Source organism: Triturus cristatus, chromosome 5_2, assembly GCF_964204655.1.
Source record: "Triturus cristatus chromosome 5_2, aTriCri1.1, whole genome shotgun sequence".
Taxonomy (NCBI): Eukaryota; Metazoa; Chordata; class Amphibia; order Caudata; family Salamandridae; genus Triturus; species Triturus cristatus.
This window is the reverse complement of record NC_140588.1, coordinates 1,077,811,900-1,077,832,880: the sequence shown is the minus strand read 5'-3', so window position 1 is coordinate 1,077,832,880 and position 20,981 is coordinate 1,077,811,900. Positions and strand designations below refer to the sequence as shown.

Below are 20,981 nucleotides of genomic sequence, written 5' to 3'. Positions count from 1 at the left end.
CACGGGTATTGAACCCGAGGATAGAGAAGAAATACAAACCAGCACCCGGAGACCCAATGTACATTAAGGGTCAATTGCCGTTGGACTCCATGGTAGTTTCTAATGCTCGCAAGAGAGCTAACTCGCAAACTACAGGTGATGCTCCTCCTCCAGACAAGGAGTCCAAAGTGCTAGAAACATCAGGCAAAGGGGTAGCAGCACAAGCAGCAAACATCTGGCGCATTGCCAACACTCAGGCACTCCTGGCCCGATACGACCGGTCACACTACGATACACTAGAAACACTGCTAGAACACCTACCAGATGAATACAAAGATGGGAGCGGAGCTCCTCATCAGAGAGGGACAACTCATTACAAATGCGTCCATCAAATGCGCACTAGATGCAGCTGACACTGCAGCAAGGGCAATCAACACTAGTGTGATGTTGAGGAGGCACGCATGGCTGAGAATATCAGGTTTCAAACCGGAGATTCAAAATAATATCTTGAATCAACCAGTCAACCCAGACTTTTTATTTGGCCCCGAGGTTGACACTACACTGGAAAAGATTAAAAAGGACACAAACTGCGAAATCTATGGGGGCTCTACAGTCACAGCAGTTTCGGAGTGGCTCCTTTTGTCGCCCCGGGAATAGAGGAGCAGCTAGAGGTCAGGGGTCCCAGCAGCAGTACAGTAAAGGAGGTACCCAGAGTACCTATAATAAAAACAACAGGGGTGGATATCGTGGATCCAGCACCAAAGGCAGAGGACGAGGACACAACAACACCAGGTCCTCCGCCAATAACAAACAGTGACATCTTGTCGCTGCCCCCCGCCCCCATAACACCGGTCGGGGGGAGACTCCAACAGTTCCTGCCCGTCTGGAGATCCATCACCACAGACAGGTGGGTCAGAGAAATTGTCCAGTACGGTTATTGTCTGGAATTAACATCCAATCCACCCAACATACCACCAAGACACCGTCCTATGTCCGCAGAGCACTTGACATTATTGCGGCAAGAAGTACTAAGTATGCTGCAAAAAGGGGCCATAGAGCTCGTGCCTATGGAACAGCGGGGGTCAGGGGTGTACTCTCTGTACTTCTTAATCCCAAAAAAGGTCTGGTCTCTACGACCTATACTAGACCTCCGCCCTTTCAACCAATACATTCTGTCAGAGCATTTTCATATGCTCACCCTCCAGCAGGTACTGCCGTTACTCAGTCAGGGAGACTTCCTAGCAACACTAGATTTAAAGGATGCGTATTTCCACATACCCATACACCCATCACACAAAAAATATCTCAGGTTCACTCTTCAGGATCAGCATTATCAGTCAAAGTACTCCCTTTCGGAGTAACAACAGCGCCCAGAGTCTTTACCAAGTGCCTAGCGACAGTGGCCGCACACTTAAGGAGACAGCACATTCACGTCTTCCCTTACCTGGACGACTGGCTTGTTCAGGCAAAGTCAGCCCAGCAGTGTGCCAGCCACATATCCCACACCATTCACCTTCTTCACAGTCTGGGATTCTCACTGAATTATCCAAAGTCACATCTCCAACCCGCCCACGTGCGGCAGTACCTGGGCGCAACTATAGACACTCTGGCTGCCAAGCTCAGCCAAATTTAGCGAGAATCAACAGCATGCAACTGCTGATAAAAAATTTCAGACCAAAACACTCCCTTCCAGCGTGAGTGTTCATGCAGTTGATAGGCATGATGGCCTCCTGCATCTTCATAGTCCCGCACGCGAGACTACATATGCGCCCGCTTCAGGAGTGCTTGGCACGTCAATGGAATCAGACTCCAGGACAGTTGAAAGACCTAGTGTTGGTGAGCGGTCGGGCATACAACTCTCTGCATTGGTGGAATCCACACAACCTTTGCAAGGGCCGACCGTTCCAAGAGCCTGTTCCACAAATAATACTGACGGCGGACGCGTCTCTCCAGGGATGGGGAGCTCATGTACTCAATTACACGGTGCAGGGACTATGGACGACACAGCAACAGAAGATGCACATCAACCTTCTGAAACTGATGGCTATCTTCCTGGCAATGAAGGCATTCAAAGTACACTTGTGCAACAAAGTCGTGTTGATCCGGACGGACAACATGACTGCCATGTACTACATACAGAAGCAGGGAGGAACACACTCTCCACAGTTGTCTCATTTGGCTCAGAGCATGTGGAAGTGGGCCATTCAGAGGAACATGTTCCTCATGGCGGAACACCTCCCGGGTAAGGACAACAAGATGGCGGATCTGCTCAGCAGACACAGCCACCAAATGCACGAGTGGGAGCTACATCCATCAGTACTCCAACCGTACTTCCAGCAGTGGGGTCATCCAGAGATAGACCTATTCGCCACAAGGGAAAACGCAAAATGCCAAAGCTTTGCCGCCAGGTTTCCGCATCCACAGTCGCAGGGCAATATGATATGGATGAACTGGTCAGGCAGATTTGCGTACGCTTTTCCCCCAGCGCCATTAATACCGCTAGTGGCACGCACACTACGGCAACACTCAATGACACTCATCCTGGTTGCTCCACTGTGGGCACGCCAGCCATGGTACACCACGTTACTAGAATTGTCCGTGGTGCCGCCTCAAAGACTGCGGCTAACACCCAAACTTTTAACACAGAACCGTGGCGAAATTCAGCACCCAGATCCGCAACAGCTGAACCTGGCGATCTTGCTCCTGAAGTCTTAGAGTTTGGCTACCTGAACCTGCCTCCGGAATGTATGAATATCATCAAGGAGGCCAGGAGACCCACGACCAGAGCTTGCTATGCGGCTAAATGGAAAAGATTTGTCATTTACTGTAAAAACAATGACATTAATCCGCTGGATGCATCCATTCAGAACATCATCTGTTACCTGTTACACTTATACCGATGCAATCTGGCATACAACTCCATCCGTATACATCTAACCGCAATAGCGGCCTATCTTCGGAACAGGCAGCACCTCTCTTTATTCAAAGTGCCTGCCTTCAAAGCCTTCTTAGAGGGACTCAAAAGAGTGATTCCTCCAACTCACCCACCGGCACCTGTGTGGAACCTGAATGTGGTCCTCACCAGGTTAATGGGTCCACCTTTTGAACCGCTACATTCATGTGAGATTCAATTCCTCACCTGGAAAGTAGCCTTCCTAGTGGCAATCACTTCGTTGAGAAGGGTTAGTGAACTCCAGGCACTAACCATTCTGTGGTAAATAAAATTCCTTTACCTGGACTTAATTTGATACAGAAACATAATAAAATAGCTCAGTAAAATGAGAGGCAGAATCCGTGGTATTAGAGGTTCGGAATGGGCTTTATTTCAGTGATCGATTATAATCGGTTGCTCCAAGTTCCATCACCACGGGGGTTCAGGAAGTGAAGTACATACATTATTGACATGAAATGACTTTTATAGATCATACATTACAATGAAGCGAATGCAGTAGGCGTAACAATTGATAAGGAAAATGACGATTTATCTGCGTAACCAAAAATGGGTGTAATAAGGAGTAAAAAGGAACGTAATTGGTTATGATGTCACATATAGGTGGATCCATAAGATAATACTTGGCATAGATGCGCGCGCAGCAACATGACGTGTAATTGACGTGTAACTAGGGGGTGAAGGGGACTTGACATTTAGCTCTACATGTGGAGACAAGAAGTCTGGGGGGTCAAGTCAACCTAATCCCAAATCATATCTAACATCCTATGTTTAAAGAACTATGTTATCCACGAAAGAAGGACTCTCGGATAGAATCTATTCTATACTGACTGTGCGTGCGTGTACAAGCGTCTAAGTGTCTACACTAAATGCGAGGGGGTAGAAATATTCCATGGTAACAGGGCTATGAATTACTTGCATGAGGACAGAGAAGCCGGGCCTTTTGCTTGGTAACTGGAAGAATGTTTACTTAAACTACTAGGCAGGAATACATCGGCTGAGGGGGAAGCAGATAATTCGAAGGTGAAATACAGTTCTTGGCAGAGAATAGGCTGATGTCAGGCTTCGTGAGCCGCGCAGAGAATGAGACAAAGTTCATGGTCACAGATGCAGGCTCAGACTGGAGCTTTCAGAGGCAGAAGGCAAGAAGAGTTTGATGACAGAATCAGGGCCTACTTGCCTGGACTGCATAATGGAGTAACTGAGCCATATAAAGCCGGTGGCCTTTCATATTTAGGAATGGAATATCCGGCCTATTCATGGCGGATCTGACAGAGGACATGTTGACGGTGGACGCACATGTATTTGCGTCTTCATAACTGGAACTGGAGGAAACATACATGTACTTGTAACATGCACATAGAACCGTTGGGGTCCAAGATAGGGGACATAACTGACCAGAAAAATCCATATTTCCACATTCCCTCCTTGTCCCCTACTTGCCCGTTAAGAGATATCAATCTTCATTAATCCATTGATCTGTTCATATAGCATCATTTGTTCTTCTTTCTTCTTCCGGGATCTTGAATGAAAATCTTGATGTGGAATGCACGATGTGGCACATAGACCACAGATCGCTGGTCCACATTGTAGACATAGACAGCAACTGAATAGTATGAGAAGGCCAATACCTAGGAAGGATAGAACTCTCCATCCCCAGGCTGATATCACACTCCAAAACCAACTGGACCAAGTCCAAGTGCCTAGGTTCTGGTGTATCTGGTTTACAATCTTATGAAGGCGAGTTATGGCTTTATATACTGATGGCGAATTTTCTGGTATGAATACGCAGCAGCTTGATCCGATGACCCTACAAGCTCCGCCCCTATCAGCCAGGATGACGTCAAGGACAAGACGATTTTGAAGCACAACAATCCGCATAGCAGACTGCTCTTCTGTTAAATTGCCTAAGGCGGAAATAGTCTCATTCACTACTGCTTCAAGGGTTCTAGTTAATCTACGTATCAGTTTACTATTAGTAAGAGTACCTATATAAGGAAAGATGCCTTTATTGAAATCTGTGTATTTTTCCCATGCTGTTTCAGTGTAATCGACAATTGGGAGATCTCTCCGCTCTCTATTGTGTACTAAATGAATATTTCTATAATAATCAGGAGGAGCTAGGAAAACAGGTGGCAAAAGGAATGCAATGTAGCAGGTACCATCCCAATCTAGAGGTAGACGCATATATGCAGTCTGACCACATATAAAGTAGGAGTGGCGATAAGCTCTAAATGAAGATTTGCCTTGATCACTGAATTCTACTATAGTAGTGCATTTACTATGGCCCATATGTATGGAACCAACCTTTCTTACACACAATTCACCCTTCGCTGGGAATACTGACATGGTGGGTAAGACTAGTTCAACTTCGGATACGACATTTAGAATCATGAGATTAGGTGTAAAATTACCTAATCCATATACTTCATTTTCTAGATCAGTTCCTGTTCTTTTGGGGCGACCCTCCTTGTCAGGGTAGCAGACCTTGAGTAAAACTAGGTTCAGGTTTCCCCATACCCACTGATCTTGGTAAACTGCTGTGTCTGAGTCTATGGAATTGATTAAACTAAACCATGCTCCACAGGAGCCATTATGTGTAAATGGGTGTGGAAAGAATGGCAGGACTCCTTCATAATTCTGATAGGGAGGGAGCCGACCACACACCCAACAATTGGTGGCATTACTAGTCTGATGGGAATGATGTAACATACTAATGAAAGTGTTATTGCGCAGCGCAAGTCTATAAGACAATTCATGCGGAGGTAAGTCACTAAAAGAATGTTCAGCAGTAACATTATAAACATGTCTAGAAATAGGGTAATATATGTGCAACAATATACTTGCAGTAATTATTAAAAGACTCAAGAAAAACAAGATTAATAATGTCACTATGCAGTGGCTACGCAGTGATTTACAATACGCCTGTCGTTTCAACATTTTCCGCGACTGTCCATGATTCAGGTCTAGAGGATACATGTCAGAGACAAATTCAACCGCTTCACCTTGGAGAGGACTTAAACAATCAAATTGTCTGACGTTCTAGGCCTCAATTTTACTTTATAGAGTTCGGTTTCAGTCTTTTCAACCAAAGGAAGTTTTGAATCAGTCTGTGAGGGAGTGCAGGGCACAATGTCTATATCCGAGGATAGTCCATGAAATTTCTTGATATGACTTGAATGAATCCAGCCCTTGCGGCCCTCGATCTTCACGGCTGTCCTTGTAGTGAGCAGAACCAACTTGGGTGTCTTCCACCTGGGCTCCAGCTGAGTCTTTCGGTCGAAATTTCTCACAAATACGAGATCACCCGGAACTACGTCATGGGGTTTCACCTCAGTGTTGTCGGGAAAGGCTGCAGCTACCTGTGAACGACAAGATTGTAGTGCAGACATCAAGGAAGCCAAGTAATCTGTCAGCATATTACAGTCAACATCAGTTATTTTGCGTGGTATAGGCGTCCCCCACATATTTGGTGGTCTGCCAAAGATCACCTCATACGGGGATAGCCCTGTTCGAGAGTGTGCTACCATTCTCATGTAAAAGAGTGCAACTGGTAACGCTACTATCCAGTCGACACCTTTCTCTCTGCATATTTTGGACAATCTGATTTTCAGTATCTGATTATGTCTTTCTACGAGACCTGCTGCCTCGGGGTGTCGGACACAGTGGAATTTCCACTGATATCCTAACAGAAGTGAAACATGTTTCATTAATTCGGATGAGAACGGCTGGCCGTTATCTGAGTAGACAACACGTGGTAAACCGTATCGTGGGAAGAATTCTCGAACCAACTGTTTGGCAGTAGTCGGGGCAGTGTAATCTGAAACCGGGTATGCCTCCGTCCAACGGGACAGAGCGCAGACAACTACGAGAACATATTTGAATCCTCGACATCGTTCCATCTGGATATAATCCATCTGGAGCACTTCAAAAGGGTGATCAGGAGGATGAAATCCACCCTGTTCTACGGGAACGCTTTTTCCTGGGTTGAACTGGCAACAGATCATACAGGTACGGACCTTTTTGTTTGGCTGCTGCTCGTAAATGTTTATTGAACCAAATGTGTTGAATGCTGTCTAGCATAGCTTTTTCTCCTAGATGCGCTGGACTATGTATACTGTTAATTATAACTTGGACCATTGAATCAGGAAGGAACCATACAGACTTTTCCTTCATCATCCATCCTTGATCCGTTTGGATCCCTCCTAATTCAGTCCATTTCTTTATTTCGTCTGGTGTAGCATGTGTCTGTATGTCAATTACGTCAAGGGTAGGATCTTTAACTGTCATACAATGTGTCGGCATCGGGACTATTGTCTTTGTCATGTCGGATGTTTGGGTTTGAGCAGTCTGTTTAGCTGTTCTGTCGGCTAGATCATTGCCTTGAGAAATGATATCAGTAACTTTCGTATGAGCTTTACATTTCATAATTGATATTGCCGTGGGTAGATGTATTGCATCTAATAAGGCATGAATGAGGGGTCCGTGCTGAATGTGGGCACCGTGGGAAGTTAAATAACCTCTCTCTCGCCACAGCACGCCGAAGTCATGTACAACTCCGAATGCATAACGTGAATCAGTGTATATGTTGACTTTTTTATTCGTGACTTGAATACAGGCTTGTGTCAGAGCGATGAGCTCTGCGGCTTGAGCTGACAAAGTATTTATACGATTAGTTTCAATGACTTCAGTATCTGTTGTGACTGCGTAAGCGGCCACTAATTCTCCTGTACTTGTTCTCATACATGAACCATCTACATACAATGTCAGCTCTGGATCTGACAATGGGACATCGGTTAAGTCTTGTCTGGGTTTTGTCGTTATAGTAATAACTTCAATACAGTCATGAGCTAGTGGGTCTGTTCCGGTTACTGGCAAAAGTGTGGCAGGATTCAATGTGTTACAGCGTCTGATTTCTATATGTGGCTGAAACAATGTAAGTTCGTACCCTGTAAGTCGCGCTATAGTCAAGTGTTGTGTTTGCGTTCTGTTTACAAGAACCTCTACTGCGTGTGGTACTTGAACTGTCAATGGATGTCCTAACACTATGGCATCGCTTTGTCTGATTGCTAAAGCTGTCGCTGCTACTGATTTCAGGCATGCAGGCAAAGCCTGAGCTACGGGATCTAATGTACTAGAAAAATAAGCACATGGTTTGTGTGCTCCTGCTTGTTCCTGTGTGAGTACTGACAAAGCAGTACCTTCGCGTTCTGTAACAAAGAGTGTAAACTGTTTTCTGTAACATGGTGTTGCTAAGACAGGTGCTTGACATAAAGCTTTCTTTAAGCTTTCAAAAGCTTGTGTATGTTCCTGAGTCCAAGGGAGAACAGTCGATGTGGCTGCCTCCTGTGTGGTTAACTGAATGAGTGGTTTTGCTAGAAATGCGTACTGAGGGATCCACTGCCTGCAATATGAAGTGAGACCTATGAAAGCCCGCACCTCCTTTTGTGTCTTGGGTGTTGGCATGTTAGCTATTAACTGAATGCGGTCCGGTGTAAGCTGCCTTCCCTCCTTGGACAGCGAGTGTCCAAGATAAACAACTCGCTGGACACAGAATTGCAGCTTAGAAGGGGACACCTTGTGCCCCTTTTCGGCTAGAAATTTTAAAACTGTCAGTGATGCTTTTTCACATTCCGGTTCGCTTCTTGCGGTGATCAGCAGATCATCGACGTATTGGAGCAGAGCAGTGCTAACTGGCATGTGGATACTATCTAGTTCTCGTTTCAGTGCTTGGCTATAGATGCTGGGGCTTTCTGTAAATCCTTGAGGTGCGCGTGAGAATTTAAAGCTACGTCCATTTAAACTAAATCCGAACAAATATTGGCTCTCCGGATCTATTGGGACGCTGAAAAAAGCATTCTTGAGATCAATTACAGTAAAGAATGTTGCTTCGGAATCAATGGCTGTCAGTAATGACGAGATATCTGGGACCACAGGGAATTGTGGCACAATGCACTTGTTTAATTCGCGCAGATCAATAACCAATCGATATACTGGCGGGGCCTTTGGATCTGTTCGTTTAAGAATCGGAATTATCGGTGAATTACATACATTGGAGTCTGTTTCCACAACTACTCCTTGGGCAATGAGCTCGTCAATGATTTGTAGTAAAGCCACTACAGCATCTGGTGGTAACTTGTATTGTCGCATTCGTGGTAGCACCACTCCTGCCTTTAATGTGACTCGATATGGTGTAATATTCATGCAACCAACATCCGTAGGGCCTTGTGCCCATAGACGTGTAGGTAAAGTCTGCAGTCGGGAATCCATGTCTCTAGACACATAGTGACCTTTAAAATCACGTAAAAACAACCTTACTCCTTCCGGAGAACAACATATTATGGCTCCTAGAGCTTTCAATGTTTTTATTCCTAGCAAGTTTTCTGGACATGATTTAGTAAGCAATAAATCTGTAGTTCGGGTCAGAGGTCCTATCGTAAGTGGAAGAGGCTGTGATACTTCATTAACAATAGGTTTTCCTGAAAAACCAAGGGAAATATTCTGAGAGCCTGAGAGGGGTGCCCCTGGAACTTCACTACGTTTTATAGTTGTTCGACTTGCCCCTGTATCGAGTAAAAATTTCCTATCTTGGCCTAATAATTCACTATGTACATAAGGTCCTTCTTGATCTACAGGAATCTCGATAAGGGGTAAGTCAACTTCCCTCTCTAGGCTAGTTCATGCGTAACGCTGATACTCAGGATATTCATACTGTGCGGTCTGATACATTTGTCGTGTTGTTGTCTGTGTGGCAGCAACAGGCAACGGTGGTGCAGCTGGCACAAACTGTATTGGCTGTTGTGCGGCTGGCATGGCCTGGGCATGCTGCAGAGCTCCTTGTTCATTCTGATCTTGTCTGAGTGGCCGTGATCTTTCTTGTGTTTTACCTATGGCGATATTATGTTTTAAAACTGGACAGTCGTGTACGTAATGACCTGGCTTTTTACAATAATTGCATGTCCCTTTTACAGGTCCTGCTGAATCGGAATGTGTCATACCCTTTTTATGTCCTTCAGCTGGAACTGTCTGGGAAACTAGCATTTTCATTTTCGTGTCTTTCATGCGTCTGTGTTCATGTTCTTGTTCCTCTCTAATTCTATTGTGATGGTACTGTAACATTTGTAACATTTGTGATGGAGTGTTACCTTGCCAGGTACTCTCGAATTTTAATACTCTATTCTTTACTGGGGGCAGGGCATTTTCTACTAATTTTGTTACAAACAGATGTGGGTATGATTCGCTACTTGCTTTTATGCCACTATTTATACCAAAACATTTTTCAAATCGGGCATAGTAATCACTAGTGTCTTCATCTTGCTTCTGTTTACAGGCTGAAATTGTACCCCAATCTTCCTTTTTCGTAGTTAATAAACGTGGCAGTACCTGTACTAGTAAACCTGGCAGTGCTTTAGTTTTATCCCCAAGTCCTGCTCCTGCAGTTCGGGCCTTTTCTTCCGCTTCTAACACTGACCATTCTATCTTTTGGTCTCCTACCTCCCACTCTTTTTCCCTGAGTTTCTCATAAATACCAGCAGGCATCAATACCTTTAATATTGTCATAATGTCGGGATAGGTATACTCTCCCATGAGTAACATGTCTTTAATTTCTCGGTGAAAACCCGCTGGATCTTTGTCATGACTGGGTACCACTTTCTTCATTTGTAACAATTCTATTTTTGATATGGGCGTATATACAAATACGCGCTTAAACTCGTTGTCCTCGCCTTTTATTGGGTGTACTTCTCGTAAGGGATTCTGTCTATCCATGTGATACGTGGTTCTTTCCTTGACAGGCAATGAGACATGCTCTGCGCATACAAAAAGAATATACTGCTTTCTTGATTCTAGAATTTCTTTAATTAATTTAGTACCTGCACCTCTCCATTTATTCATAAGCAATTCAGTCAATATGTCAGGTAAGGGACCAGGGTCCGAACGCTGACTCCGATATAGTATAATGAGTTGTTGAATCATATAAATCCCAGCTAACCTCTGTTCATCTGGGGTGAGATTCAAAAATGTGCGTGCTACTGTATCATCACTATATTTTCCGGGACTGTCCACCCAATGGACAGCTGCCCTGGCTAAATCTTGTTCATCCATAGAATCGAGAAAATGATAACCCCTTCGTTCTCGGAGTAGTTTGTCGGCGGTTTGGAACGAATGCTCGTTAGACCTTATATTAATTATAGGTATTTGGAAATTCCTGTTATTATCTGGACATATCGGACGTATCGAGTCAGTAAGACATCTATTACTATTACAAGATCTTCCTCTACCTACATAGGCTATGGTGTCCGACTGTCTCGCGGGCAGTCCTGACCCTTCTTCCTCGCTTTGTTCGAACTCGTCTACCTCTAATCTTTCTTCGTGTAGGCGTTCTATTTCTTTACGGATCTTTCGGCACATGGCTATTATACAATTTTTCTTATCATGTCTACCTTCTGATATATTCTGGCTCCATCTGGTAAGAATTTGCATTGCTTCCGGGTCTACCCCCGGTCGGTCTTGATTTCTGATCACACAATTTATGAGGAAACGTAACAGTTCCCCCTGTATCTCCACTTTCTGGTATTCCATAGCTCTGTTAATACATTCTGGATCTCGCCCTGTTTGGACAAAATGGTATATTTTATCTAGATGCGCAGTCATTCCTGGTAACTTCCCTAAATACACTGCGGCTCGTCTGATACGCAAGGATGCCAGGGTCATTTCGTCCTCTTTGCCGGGCACAGGGTCATATCTACAATCTACAAGAAGTTCCTTAAGCGTACGGGCATTTATGAGTTTGGGTGTACGTGAATGTGCTGACTCTTGAAAAGTAAGTTTATTTATTCTGGGTGGCGTAGAAAAAATATTGGTAGCACCTCCCGTGGCCCCATCTGGGGTGTCGGGTGTGAAAGGATTCGTTGAACGTGACACAGCAACTACAGGTGTGGACACAGCTATAGAAGTAGCTGTAGGAGCGGATGCAGAAACAGATGTGCTTGCCGGAACTTGTGACTCGATTTGTTGCTGTAGGGATACGGGTACTGGATCTTGGCGTTGAACCTCCCTGGTATGCGGTCTATGCGGGGCGGAATTAGCATACTCGGGAGCTGCGTCATCTAAATATGAGGAAAGAAAAACATCTTCTGCGGTTCTAGGATGCCCCTTAGGATGTACCTTTATTGGGAACAATGGGGGTGGCAAGTCTTTCGGTTTTTCTGGAGTAGCCTTAGGTAATCCTTCGGCCAGGAGGGGATACATACCATTCATAAGGGCATTTCTTTGCCTATCTACTTGTTCTGATTTCACTCGGATACCTTCCTCAATTAATGGATTCTCTCGAACTTTATTTGAACTCTCTTTATTCTTTTCTTCCTGTCTACGTGCTTTTTCTGTGCGTCTATGAGATTCTTTACGCCATAACTCAACGGCGTCTTTCTGTGACTGTCTGACCTTCCTTTTCCATAACTCTTCCTCGACTTTCATGATGCACTCCGCATCCCAGGTTCCCGCTGCGGGCCACCTCTGACTTTCTGGTAATCCCTTGGTGTAGTCTACCCATAAATCAAGAAATAATATAGCGTCTAAGCCATGTTTGTGATACATGAAGTACCCTGGAGTATCCCTAGGAGGAATAGGGACGGCTTCTTCGAGAACCCCTTTTCTAGTAGTGATCTGTCTTAGTTTCGAAAAGAGCGGCATATTGGCAACTGATCCGATACTTAATCTTGAACACATTTAATACAAAAGCACAATAATGAACAACCATTCATACCACAATATGCAGGACGTTTTTAAACACATTAAACATTAAACATTAAACCTTTAACTGAAACAACAATGATGATCGTCTGCATAACTAATCACCAAGCTTAATTCTTGACAATAACTAGATACTTCGGAATACTTGATATACTGCTAAACAGTACAGATACACTGCTAAAACAGTGCAGACCGGATTTGTGTACCCAAACCCGTCTTGACCGGCACAACCTATGTGCACGTCAGAAATGCCTCCCCAGTAATGGTACTCACCGGGTAGCTTCGGAAACGGAAGGCCTCGGAAACCGGACTTGGACCGGACTGGACTCGACTCGACTCGTCGGAAACTGGACTCGACTTCGAACTGGTGGGCCTCTGTATACCTCGGATCTTGCTCTCTCAGCTAGGCTCTGGTCGGGATACTTCGCACTTCTCACCGCCTCGTCTGGGTGTTGATCGCAGCCTCAGTCGCCCCTGCTTGACCGGAGGGAGATACAGGAAATCCTGCTAGTACGCGTTATTGTCCGTCCAGCTGTGGCAGGAGACCGGGCCTGCAACTCACCGCCGGCGCGTGAGATGAGAAAGTGTCCCTATTCGGGCGCCATTCATGTGGTAAATAAAATTCCTTTACCTGGACTTAATTTGATACAGAAACATAATAAAATAGCTCAGTAAAATGAGAGGCAGAATCCGTGGTATTAGAGGTTCGGAATGGGCTTTATTTCAGTGATCGATTATAATCGGTTGCTCCAAGTTCCATCACCACGGGGGTTCAGGAAGTGAAGTACATACATTATTGACATGAAATGACTTTTATAGATCATACATTACAATGAAGCGAATGCAGTAGGCGTAACAATTGATAAGGAAAATGACGATTTATCTGCGTAACCAAAAATGGGTGTAATAAGGAGTAAAAAGGAACGTAATTGGTTATGATGTCACATATAGGTGGATCCATAAGATAATACTTGGCATAGATGCGCGCGCAGCAACATGACGTGTAATTGACGTGTAACTAGGGGGTGAAGGGGACTTGACATTTAGCTCTACATGTGGAGACAAGAAGTCTGGGGGGTCAAGTCAACCTAATCCCAAATCATATCTAACATCCTATGTTTAAAGAACTATGTTATCCACGAAAGAAGGACTCTCGGACAGAATCTATTCTATACTGACTGTGCGTGCGTGTACAAGCGTCTAAGTGTCTACACTAAATGCGAGGGGGTAGAAATATTCCATGGTAACAGGGCTATGAATTACTTGCATGAGGACAGAGAAGCCGGGCCTTTTGCTTGGTAACTGGAAGAATGTTTACTTAAACTACTAGGCAGGAATGCATCGGCTGAGGGGGAAGCAGATAATTCGAAGGTGAAATACAGTTCTTGGCAGAGAATAGGCTGATGTCAGGCTTCGTGAGCCGCGCAGAGAATGAGACAAAGTTCATGGTCACAGATGCAGGCTCAGACTGGAGCTTTCAGAGGCAGAAGGCAAGAAGAGTTTGATGACAGAATCAGGGCCTACTTGCCTGGACTGCATAATGGAGTAACTGAGCCATATAAAGCCGGTGGCCTTTCATATTTAGGAATGGAATATCCGGCCTATTCATGGCGGATCTGACAGAGGACATGTTGACGGTGGACGCACATGTATTTGCGTCTTCATAACTGGAACTGGAGGAAACATACATGTACTTGTAACATGCACATAGAACCGTTGGGGTCCAAGATAGGGGACATAACTGACCAGAAAAATCCATATTTCCACAATTCAAGAGCCATTCATACAGGTTCACGCAAACAGTTGTACTACGTACTAACCCCACTTTCATGCCTAAAGTGGTATCGCAGTTCCACATGAATCAAACTATTGAACTGCCTGTTTTCTTTCCAAATCCAGAAAATGTCGCGGAGAGAATGCTCCATACATATGATGTAAAGAGGGCCCTCATGTACTATATAGACAGAACAAAGGATTTTAGGAAAACAAAACAACTGTTCGTTGCCTTTTCTCCACAACACAAGGGCAACGCCATTTCCAAAGCAGGGATAGCCAGATGGATCGTTAAATGTATTCAAATTTGCTATGAAAAAGCTAAACGCACATTAACGATTCCTCCCAGGGCCCACTCAACACGAAAGTTAGGGGCGTCCATGGCTTTCCTAGGGAATATTCCTTTAGAGGAAATATGTAGAGCAGCCACATGGTCCACTATACATACATTTACAAAACACTACTGTGTAGATGTACATTCCAAACAGCAGGCAGCTGTAGGACAGGCTGTTCTCAAGACCCTTTTTCAGACTGCTGCAGCTGGCACGGGCAGCCGCCGCTAATGGAGGGACTGCTATATAATCTATGCACAGATATGAATTCAGCAGCCCACATGCCTCGAACTGAATATGCTACTTACCAGTATGCATCTGTTCTTGGCATGTAGGGCCGCTGACATTTATATCGCCCACCCTCCTCCCCGGCGCCTGTAGCGGCTGCAGCACTCAGAATTACTGTATAGCATGGTCATCACTTACGGTATCTACTCCATCACTGCCACAATGGCGAAAAACAATCTGAGGATGAAGAGGATGCCCATGCGCACTGTAGTCCAGGGGAGGAGCCACCTATCTCGTGATACTTCAAAGACTCTTCCAGGACAACAATGTGCAATCATCCGGACCCAACACTAGGCGGCGATCTATGCACAGATATGAATGTCAGCAGCCCTACATGCCAAGAACAGATGCATACTGGTAAGTAGCATATTCAATATCAAATATAATATAGATGTTTATTGTGGTAAAGATAAGGTGTACCACTACACAAGCTCAAACTCATTCTACTGTAACAAAGGGGAAAAGATGCATGTAAAGTCACTTATACCCTACTGCCGAACTGAAATACTCTCGTCTTCGATCAGTAAGAGGATGTGTCCGGGCATTTGCTGCCAAACCGGTCCGACGGCTTTAGGGTGTTTGTGTGCACATGGGCACACATATACTATGGAAAAGCTAATATTTGCAAGATTTATATGTGCATTCTAAAGCAATGTTGACTCATGATGTGAAGCTATTGGAGCTCAAATATCAGTACTTCATGACAACAGATTGACTTCAAATATAATATGCCAAATCGCCTGAGAGTCCAAGAACACCGCGTCAGCATTTTACACTTTGTCAGAAGGCATTTAGAAAAAGTCGCCTCGTGGTACAGACATGCGGAAAGTATACAATACAGCTATTACTATGTCATACACCGTCGCATGCAGTGAAAAATAATCTGAAGGCTTGGCCTCACAAAGTGGGGGGGGGAGGGGTTTAATAGCCTACTCTGGCGGGATCTGCTTTCACCAGACACACCCATCTCCAAGAGGAGAGAAAGAGAAAATAAGGTTAAAACAAGTAGGACTTTCCGGCTCCAAACACTGGAGGGCAAAATATGCACAGCATGTGAATCTAGAAAAGCTCAGGCTGCAAAACCATCTTTACAGGTAAATATCTTGTTTCTACTAAAACAGCTGTTGGCAAAATAAACATTCTTTTCAAACCAGTCTAACAAGTAGGGAAAATACGGTAAACAACATTTACCGCAAAACTTTGCCCCCGCAGGGAATCACAGCGCGGTCGTTACAATGACCTCGTGATTCCGCATACCATTACTCCGCAAGTCGGAACAATGACTTGCGGAGGGGGTGGGGGGGAAGGTGTTGGATTTAAAATCCAACACCTTCCCTAGTGTCCGCACAGACTGGCAACATCCAGCACCCCCCTCCGCAAGTCGTTGTTCCGACTTGTGGAGTACTGGTATGCGGAATGACAACGTGGTCGTTGTAACGACTGCGTTGTGATTCCCTGCGGGGACAAAGAATGCGGGATGACGAGATAGATGCAGAAAATACTGCTACAAAATCAGTACACAGCATGTCAACCCAGAGAAAATGTGTGTATCAAACAAAATGGTTTCCTACCTGTAGGAATAGTTATGCAGATTGAAGAATTTTCTGGATTCACATGCGACCCTACCCCCTCCCCAAGAAATGAGTTGAATTGGGAGCAGAGGGCGTGAGGAAATAGGTAGCCTAATGAACTGCAGAAGTTGCAAAAGGGCAAAAAAAGAGTCTGAAGATGGCGACCACGTGCACAGGTTTCCAGGTGTTCTTCTGACATCACAGGAGCATGGACTTTGCACCAAATAGTTGACCATGCCCAAACGAGAAAAAAAAGACTAGAGCGAAGACGGTTCTGGACTCAAGCACTAGATGGTGGTATTACGCACCTCATGTGAATCCTGAAAATTCTTCAAACTTGTACCTAAAGGTAAGTAACCATGTTGTTGTATTGTGAGCCATTGCATCGCTCTTAGTTTTTCTTCTTTCATTAACGAGTGTCTTTGTTAACATAGAATGAATTTTCTGAATGTTTAGTTTTAAATAATGATTGCAATGCTAGATTAGTTTTCTTCTCCATAGTTTTCTTTCCTAACAGTTTTAGCTTTTGAACATGTATCTCACTTTATTTTCTCCAAAATTAGTTTTTGTCAGCGGAGAGAAGAAAAAGGGACAGACAAAAGCTGCTAACAGTGTCAATTGGCTTATTAGAATTCCAAATATACAAACTCACGTTAGTAACGTCTAGATGCAGTGGGACCGTTGCATCGGTCTGGAGCCCTGGCTCACTTTAATATGCTGTACAGCCAATCACTTAGCGCCACGTCAGGGCTCCTTCTCTGGTCCTCCTGGGCTGGCTGTCGCCAGGCTCTGGTGCAGGATATCCCCACTCCGAAGGAATGGGTGAAGGAGAGCACGTGCACGCTGGTTAGAGTGGACTCTTAACAGCAAGTTAGAACATTCTCTCATCAAAGTGCAGGATTTACAGCAGACTAGTTAGACCATACTGTCTTGTAGGTCACATGTGCATTTGATCGTATAGACCACATGCAGCAGTAAAACGGTGCTGGTCATGTTTCGTGGTGCTCCCGAACTTGACATGGAACCGAAGCAGAAAGCAGCACAGCGATTTTGCCAGTATAAGGCAGTCTGGCCACTTGGGAAGCCTAGATTACAACTCCTGTGGTCTGGTCCACTCTGGTTTATATTAAAGTGGCTTACTATTGTTTCTGCCAGACCATATCTTTCTGGGTGCGCTTATCAAGAGCTTTGGTCGTTTTTTTTTTTTTGTTTTGTAATCTTCCTTTTCTCCTCCCTCCACAGGTACGACGACTACGATTACGCAGAAGTGAATCACCTGCTGGAGAGAACACTGAAAGTTTACATCAAAACTGTGACCTGCTATCCAGAAAAGACCAACCCTGAAATGTTTCAGCAGTTCTGGAAACAGTTCAAGCATTCTGAAAAGGTGAGCAGTCACAGGGAGGTGGGCATTGACGGCTGCAGGAGATGAGAAAAACAGAGGGGGTTGCCCTCCATTCTTGTCCTGCATTGAAAACATGTAATGCTTCATGACTCCCCATGAAGAGTAGTCATAGCAACTACCTCAGCCAGTACACTTCCAAAATGAAATCCGTTTTGGTCTTTTCTTCAGTTTGATTTTAATATATGCCTGCTGAGGGCAGCATGTGAAGGGTGTGTAGCAGAGGCACCGTTTTTCTCAGGTGTTGATTTGTTAAGAGGGTAACCAGTGTCCGTATCTTTCACAGGTGCATGTGAACCTGCTCATCCTGGAAGCCCGAACGCAGGTTGAGCTGCTCTACGCCCTGCGCGCCATCACTCAGTACATGATCTGAAGAGGCTGCTTGCTCCAAAGCCTGGCAGCCCACCTCTGCACACACACAGACTTCTTAACTAGATTTCACAGGAATTTTGACTGAAGAATATTTTTTTCCTTTTTTTTTTTTTTCCATTTGTACCTGTTTTTTGGCCAATGCTTTTTTGGCCTCGTATGTGCAATTACTGAACTGTGGTGCAAAAGATGACCTGATTAGAAGCGTCCATCACTCCAGAGGACAGCCAAAGACTGACATGACGTCCTTGTAATATGAAATGTGGCAGCTTGGTACGGAGAGTGAGTTTTCTTACTGAACTGATGGAGACACCTGATGGAAGCCCGACCTGGAAACGTGAATCTTCTGCGAGTGAACACCAGTATCACCTGCTTGTCTCCTGCGCAAACCACTGATCCAGATAACAGTGTGGTGCTCTCCCGCCAACCACCAGATATATTTCTTAAAAACTCATGCTTCTGATGCAGTTCTGGTGCTGGTACCTTGGACCGCTAAGCATATCTCCTTATCGATTGGCCATAGTCACAAGCATCTCCTAGGCCAAGCGAACGCTCTCAGGCCTGCACTGCTTATCTAAACCTGAGGGGTGAGCCGGTCTCTGGAGATGGCAAAGGTATCAATGGCTTTTTGGACTGACTATTCACATGGTGACCCTACGTCTGCCGTGGCATTTCAAGGTGGCGGGGAGGGCTTTGGAGGCAGACTCCGAAGAATGTTGACTTTGAAGTGAGGCATTGCTGAGGAGTGGTGTCCGAGGTGCAGTCTGGAGGGATTTGTCTGTACATGTGTGTACTGTCATGTATGAGCACAAGACTTCAACCTTCTTACTGCGAATGAATGCACAAAGGTCAGCCTTGCAACACCTGTTGAGGAAGATGCAGCTATGTTATATCGCCATTTCTTTACTGTTACTCGGTGTACGTACTTTGTTCCTCAAGTATTAGTGCTTGTGCCCAAAGTGCTCCCATCTATGCATCCCTCTTTGTTCTCTCTTTCAGTGGCAATTAATAGTGGTGGTGCAGGGCATCTGCATGTAGCCTGCAACATCGGGCAAACGTGTATCCCGGCTTCCTCCGACTCTCCGCCACTTTACAATTGTGATGTGCTGCAGAGCTACTGTGGCCTGCTGGCCAAGTGTCACACTTGGCTTGAAAGTATGAATGTAGTGACAAGCAGTTGGAGAGACACCTTAAGGGAGAGAACATGGCAGGTTGGGCGAAGTACATCATTTCACGAGTGCCTCAGATAAGGCATTTCAGCATACCCATGCACTTAAGGCTGTCTTGAAACAACATTTCCTCCAGAATGAAGGAGGAAGCTAAATTATGGACTTGACTCTGGCCCCCTAGTAGCCCTTGCGTCACTGTTGACTTTCCTATTATAGTATTGACTGTTCTCCTTGCCAAACACTCCTTTCTCTGCTCTCTGGGTGCATGTTTTTCACAGAAAACTGACTGAAACCTGCGTTCCCATGTTGCTCCTCCTAAAAGCTCCCATTGGGGAGGCGGGACTCATGCAACCTGCATCCCAACTTGTGAATGTAGTGAAGAAGACCCTTTTGTTAGAAGAAAGTATCTGATTGCACTGAGAGGGCTGCTCTACATCGAGGGGTGGCTAAGGTACTACAACTTTGTAAAGCCGAACAAATGGAAACTTTGTGCCTGGCGTCAGTGGTCTTATATTGAAAGTGGGGAAGGGGAAAGAATAAAATAATCTGTGAAGTGGGTACGAGCTGTATAGCCTCCACCTTCCCGTTTACTGTTTACCACGTAAATGTAAAAGACAAAAAACAAGAAAAACTCAAAAAAGTGAGCCAAAAGACTATCGTTTTGGAACTTGCTGGAAAAAAGACTATTTTTGCTATAAATATAACTATGTTTGACACGGTGCTCGGTGTGTTGTGGATTTTGTTTTTCTTGAAGCGTGCCGGCAATGTAATAATTTGTCGAGTTACAACTGAGAATGTGTGTACTGTGACAATGCAATTAATTATTTCCCAGTTTATCTACCTCTCAAACCAGAGTTGGGATTGAGGTGCAACATGAGTTTGACTACTTGACTGTTTTGTTGGTGACTTGAAGAGTTATAACCCATACCTAAAATTTGCAAAATGTATTTGGTAATCTGGAAAATGGCTTACCATACGGTGTATGGTTTTTACGTGTTTTCAGGAGTGTTCACATGCTGTGGACTCTCCAACCATCCAGAGTTGGGTTAGTGGAAGTCTTTACTTTTGACTTCTAAAATCGCCAGGAGGGATAAAGACTCCACCTCTTCCATTTTCTGTTACTTGGTTCTCAGTTATTTTCACCTAGAACTAAAACTCAATACTAGAGACCGAAAAGGAAGCGTAATCCTTAAACCATTGCTACCATAATGGATGCCAGGTCTGCTTTCCAGATCGAGCCACGGGACAATACGAGACCGATTCCTCGGATTTTGACATGGAAAATGCACTTTTTAAAGTTTTTGTCCATGCTATAGTAGCGGCTACCATTGAAAAGACCAATGAAGCACCCTGGACACAAGTGCACGGTGTGTAACTAACTTTGGCATCATGAGACAA

General features: G+C 44.8%; 1 protein-coding gene across 2 annotated transcripts in view; it reads left to right on the top strand.

The window, feature by feature from the left end:
- The window catches only part of LOC146829699 (sestrin-3-like), a 220,848-nt gene extending 200,544 nt beyond the window's left edge, over nucleotides 1-20,304 (top strand). Inside the window, exons 9-10 of one of the 2 annotated variants that reach the window (XR_014962284.1) lie at nucleotides 17,886-18,030; nucleotides 18,332-20,214. Coding sequence is in view for 1 of the 2 variants with exons in the window: in XM_085608411.1 (XP_085464537.1) it covers nucleotides 17,886-18,030; nucleotides 18,332-18,418 (232 nt within the window). In the remaining variant the exon portion in view is untranslated. Of the gene's footprint in view, nucleotides 1-17,885; nucleotides 18,031-18,331 lie in introns of both variants that reach the window. The other variant, XM_085608411.1, reaches the window with a different exon arrangement.
- Nucleotides 20,305-20,981: the final 677 nt, after the last annotated feature.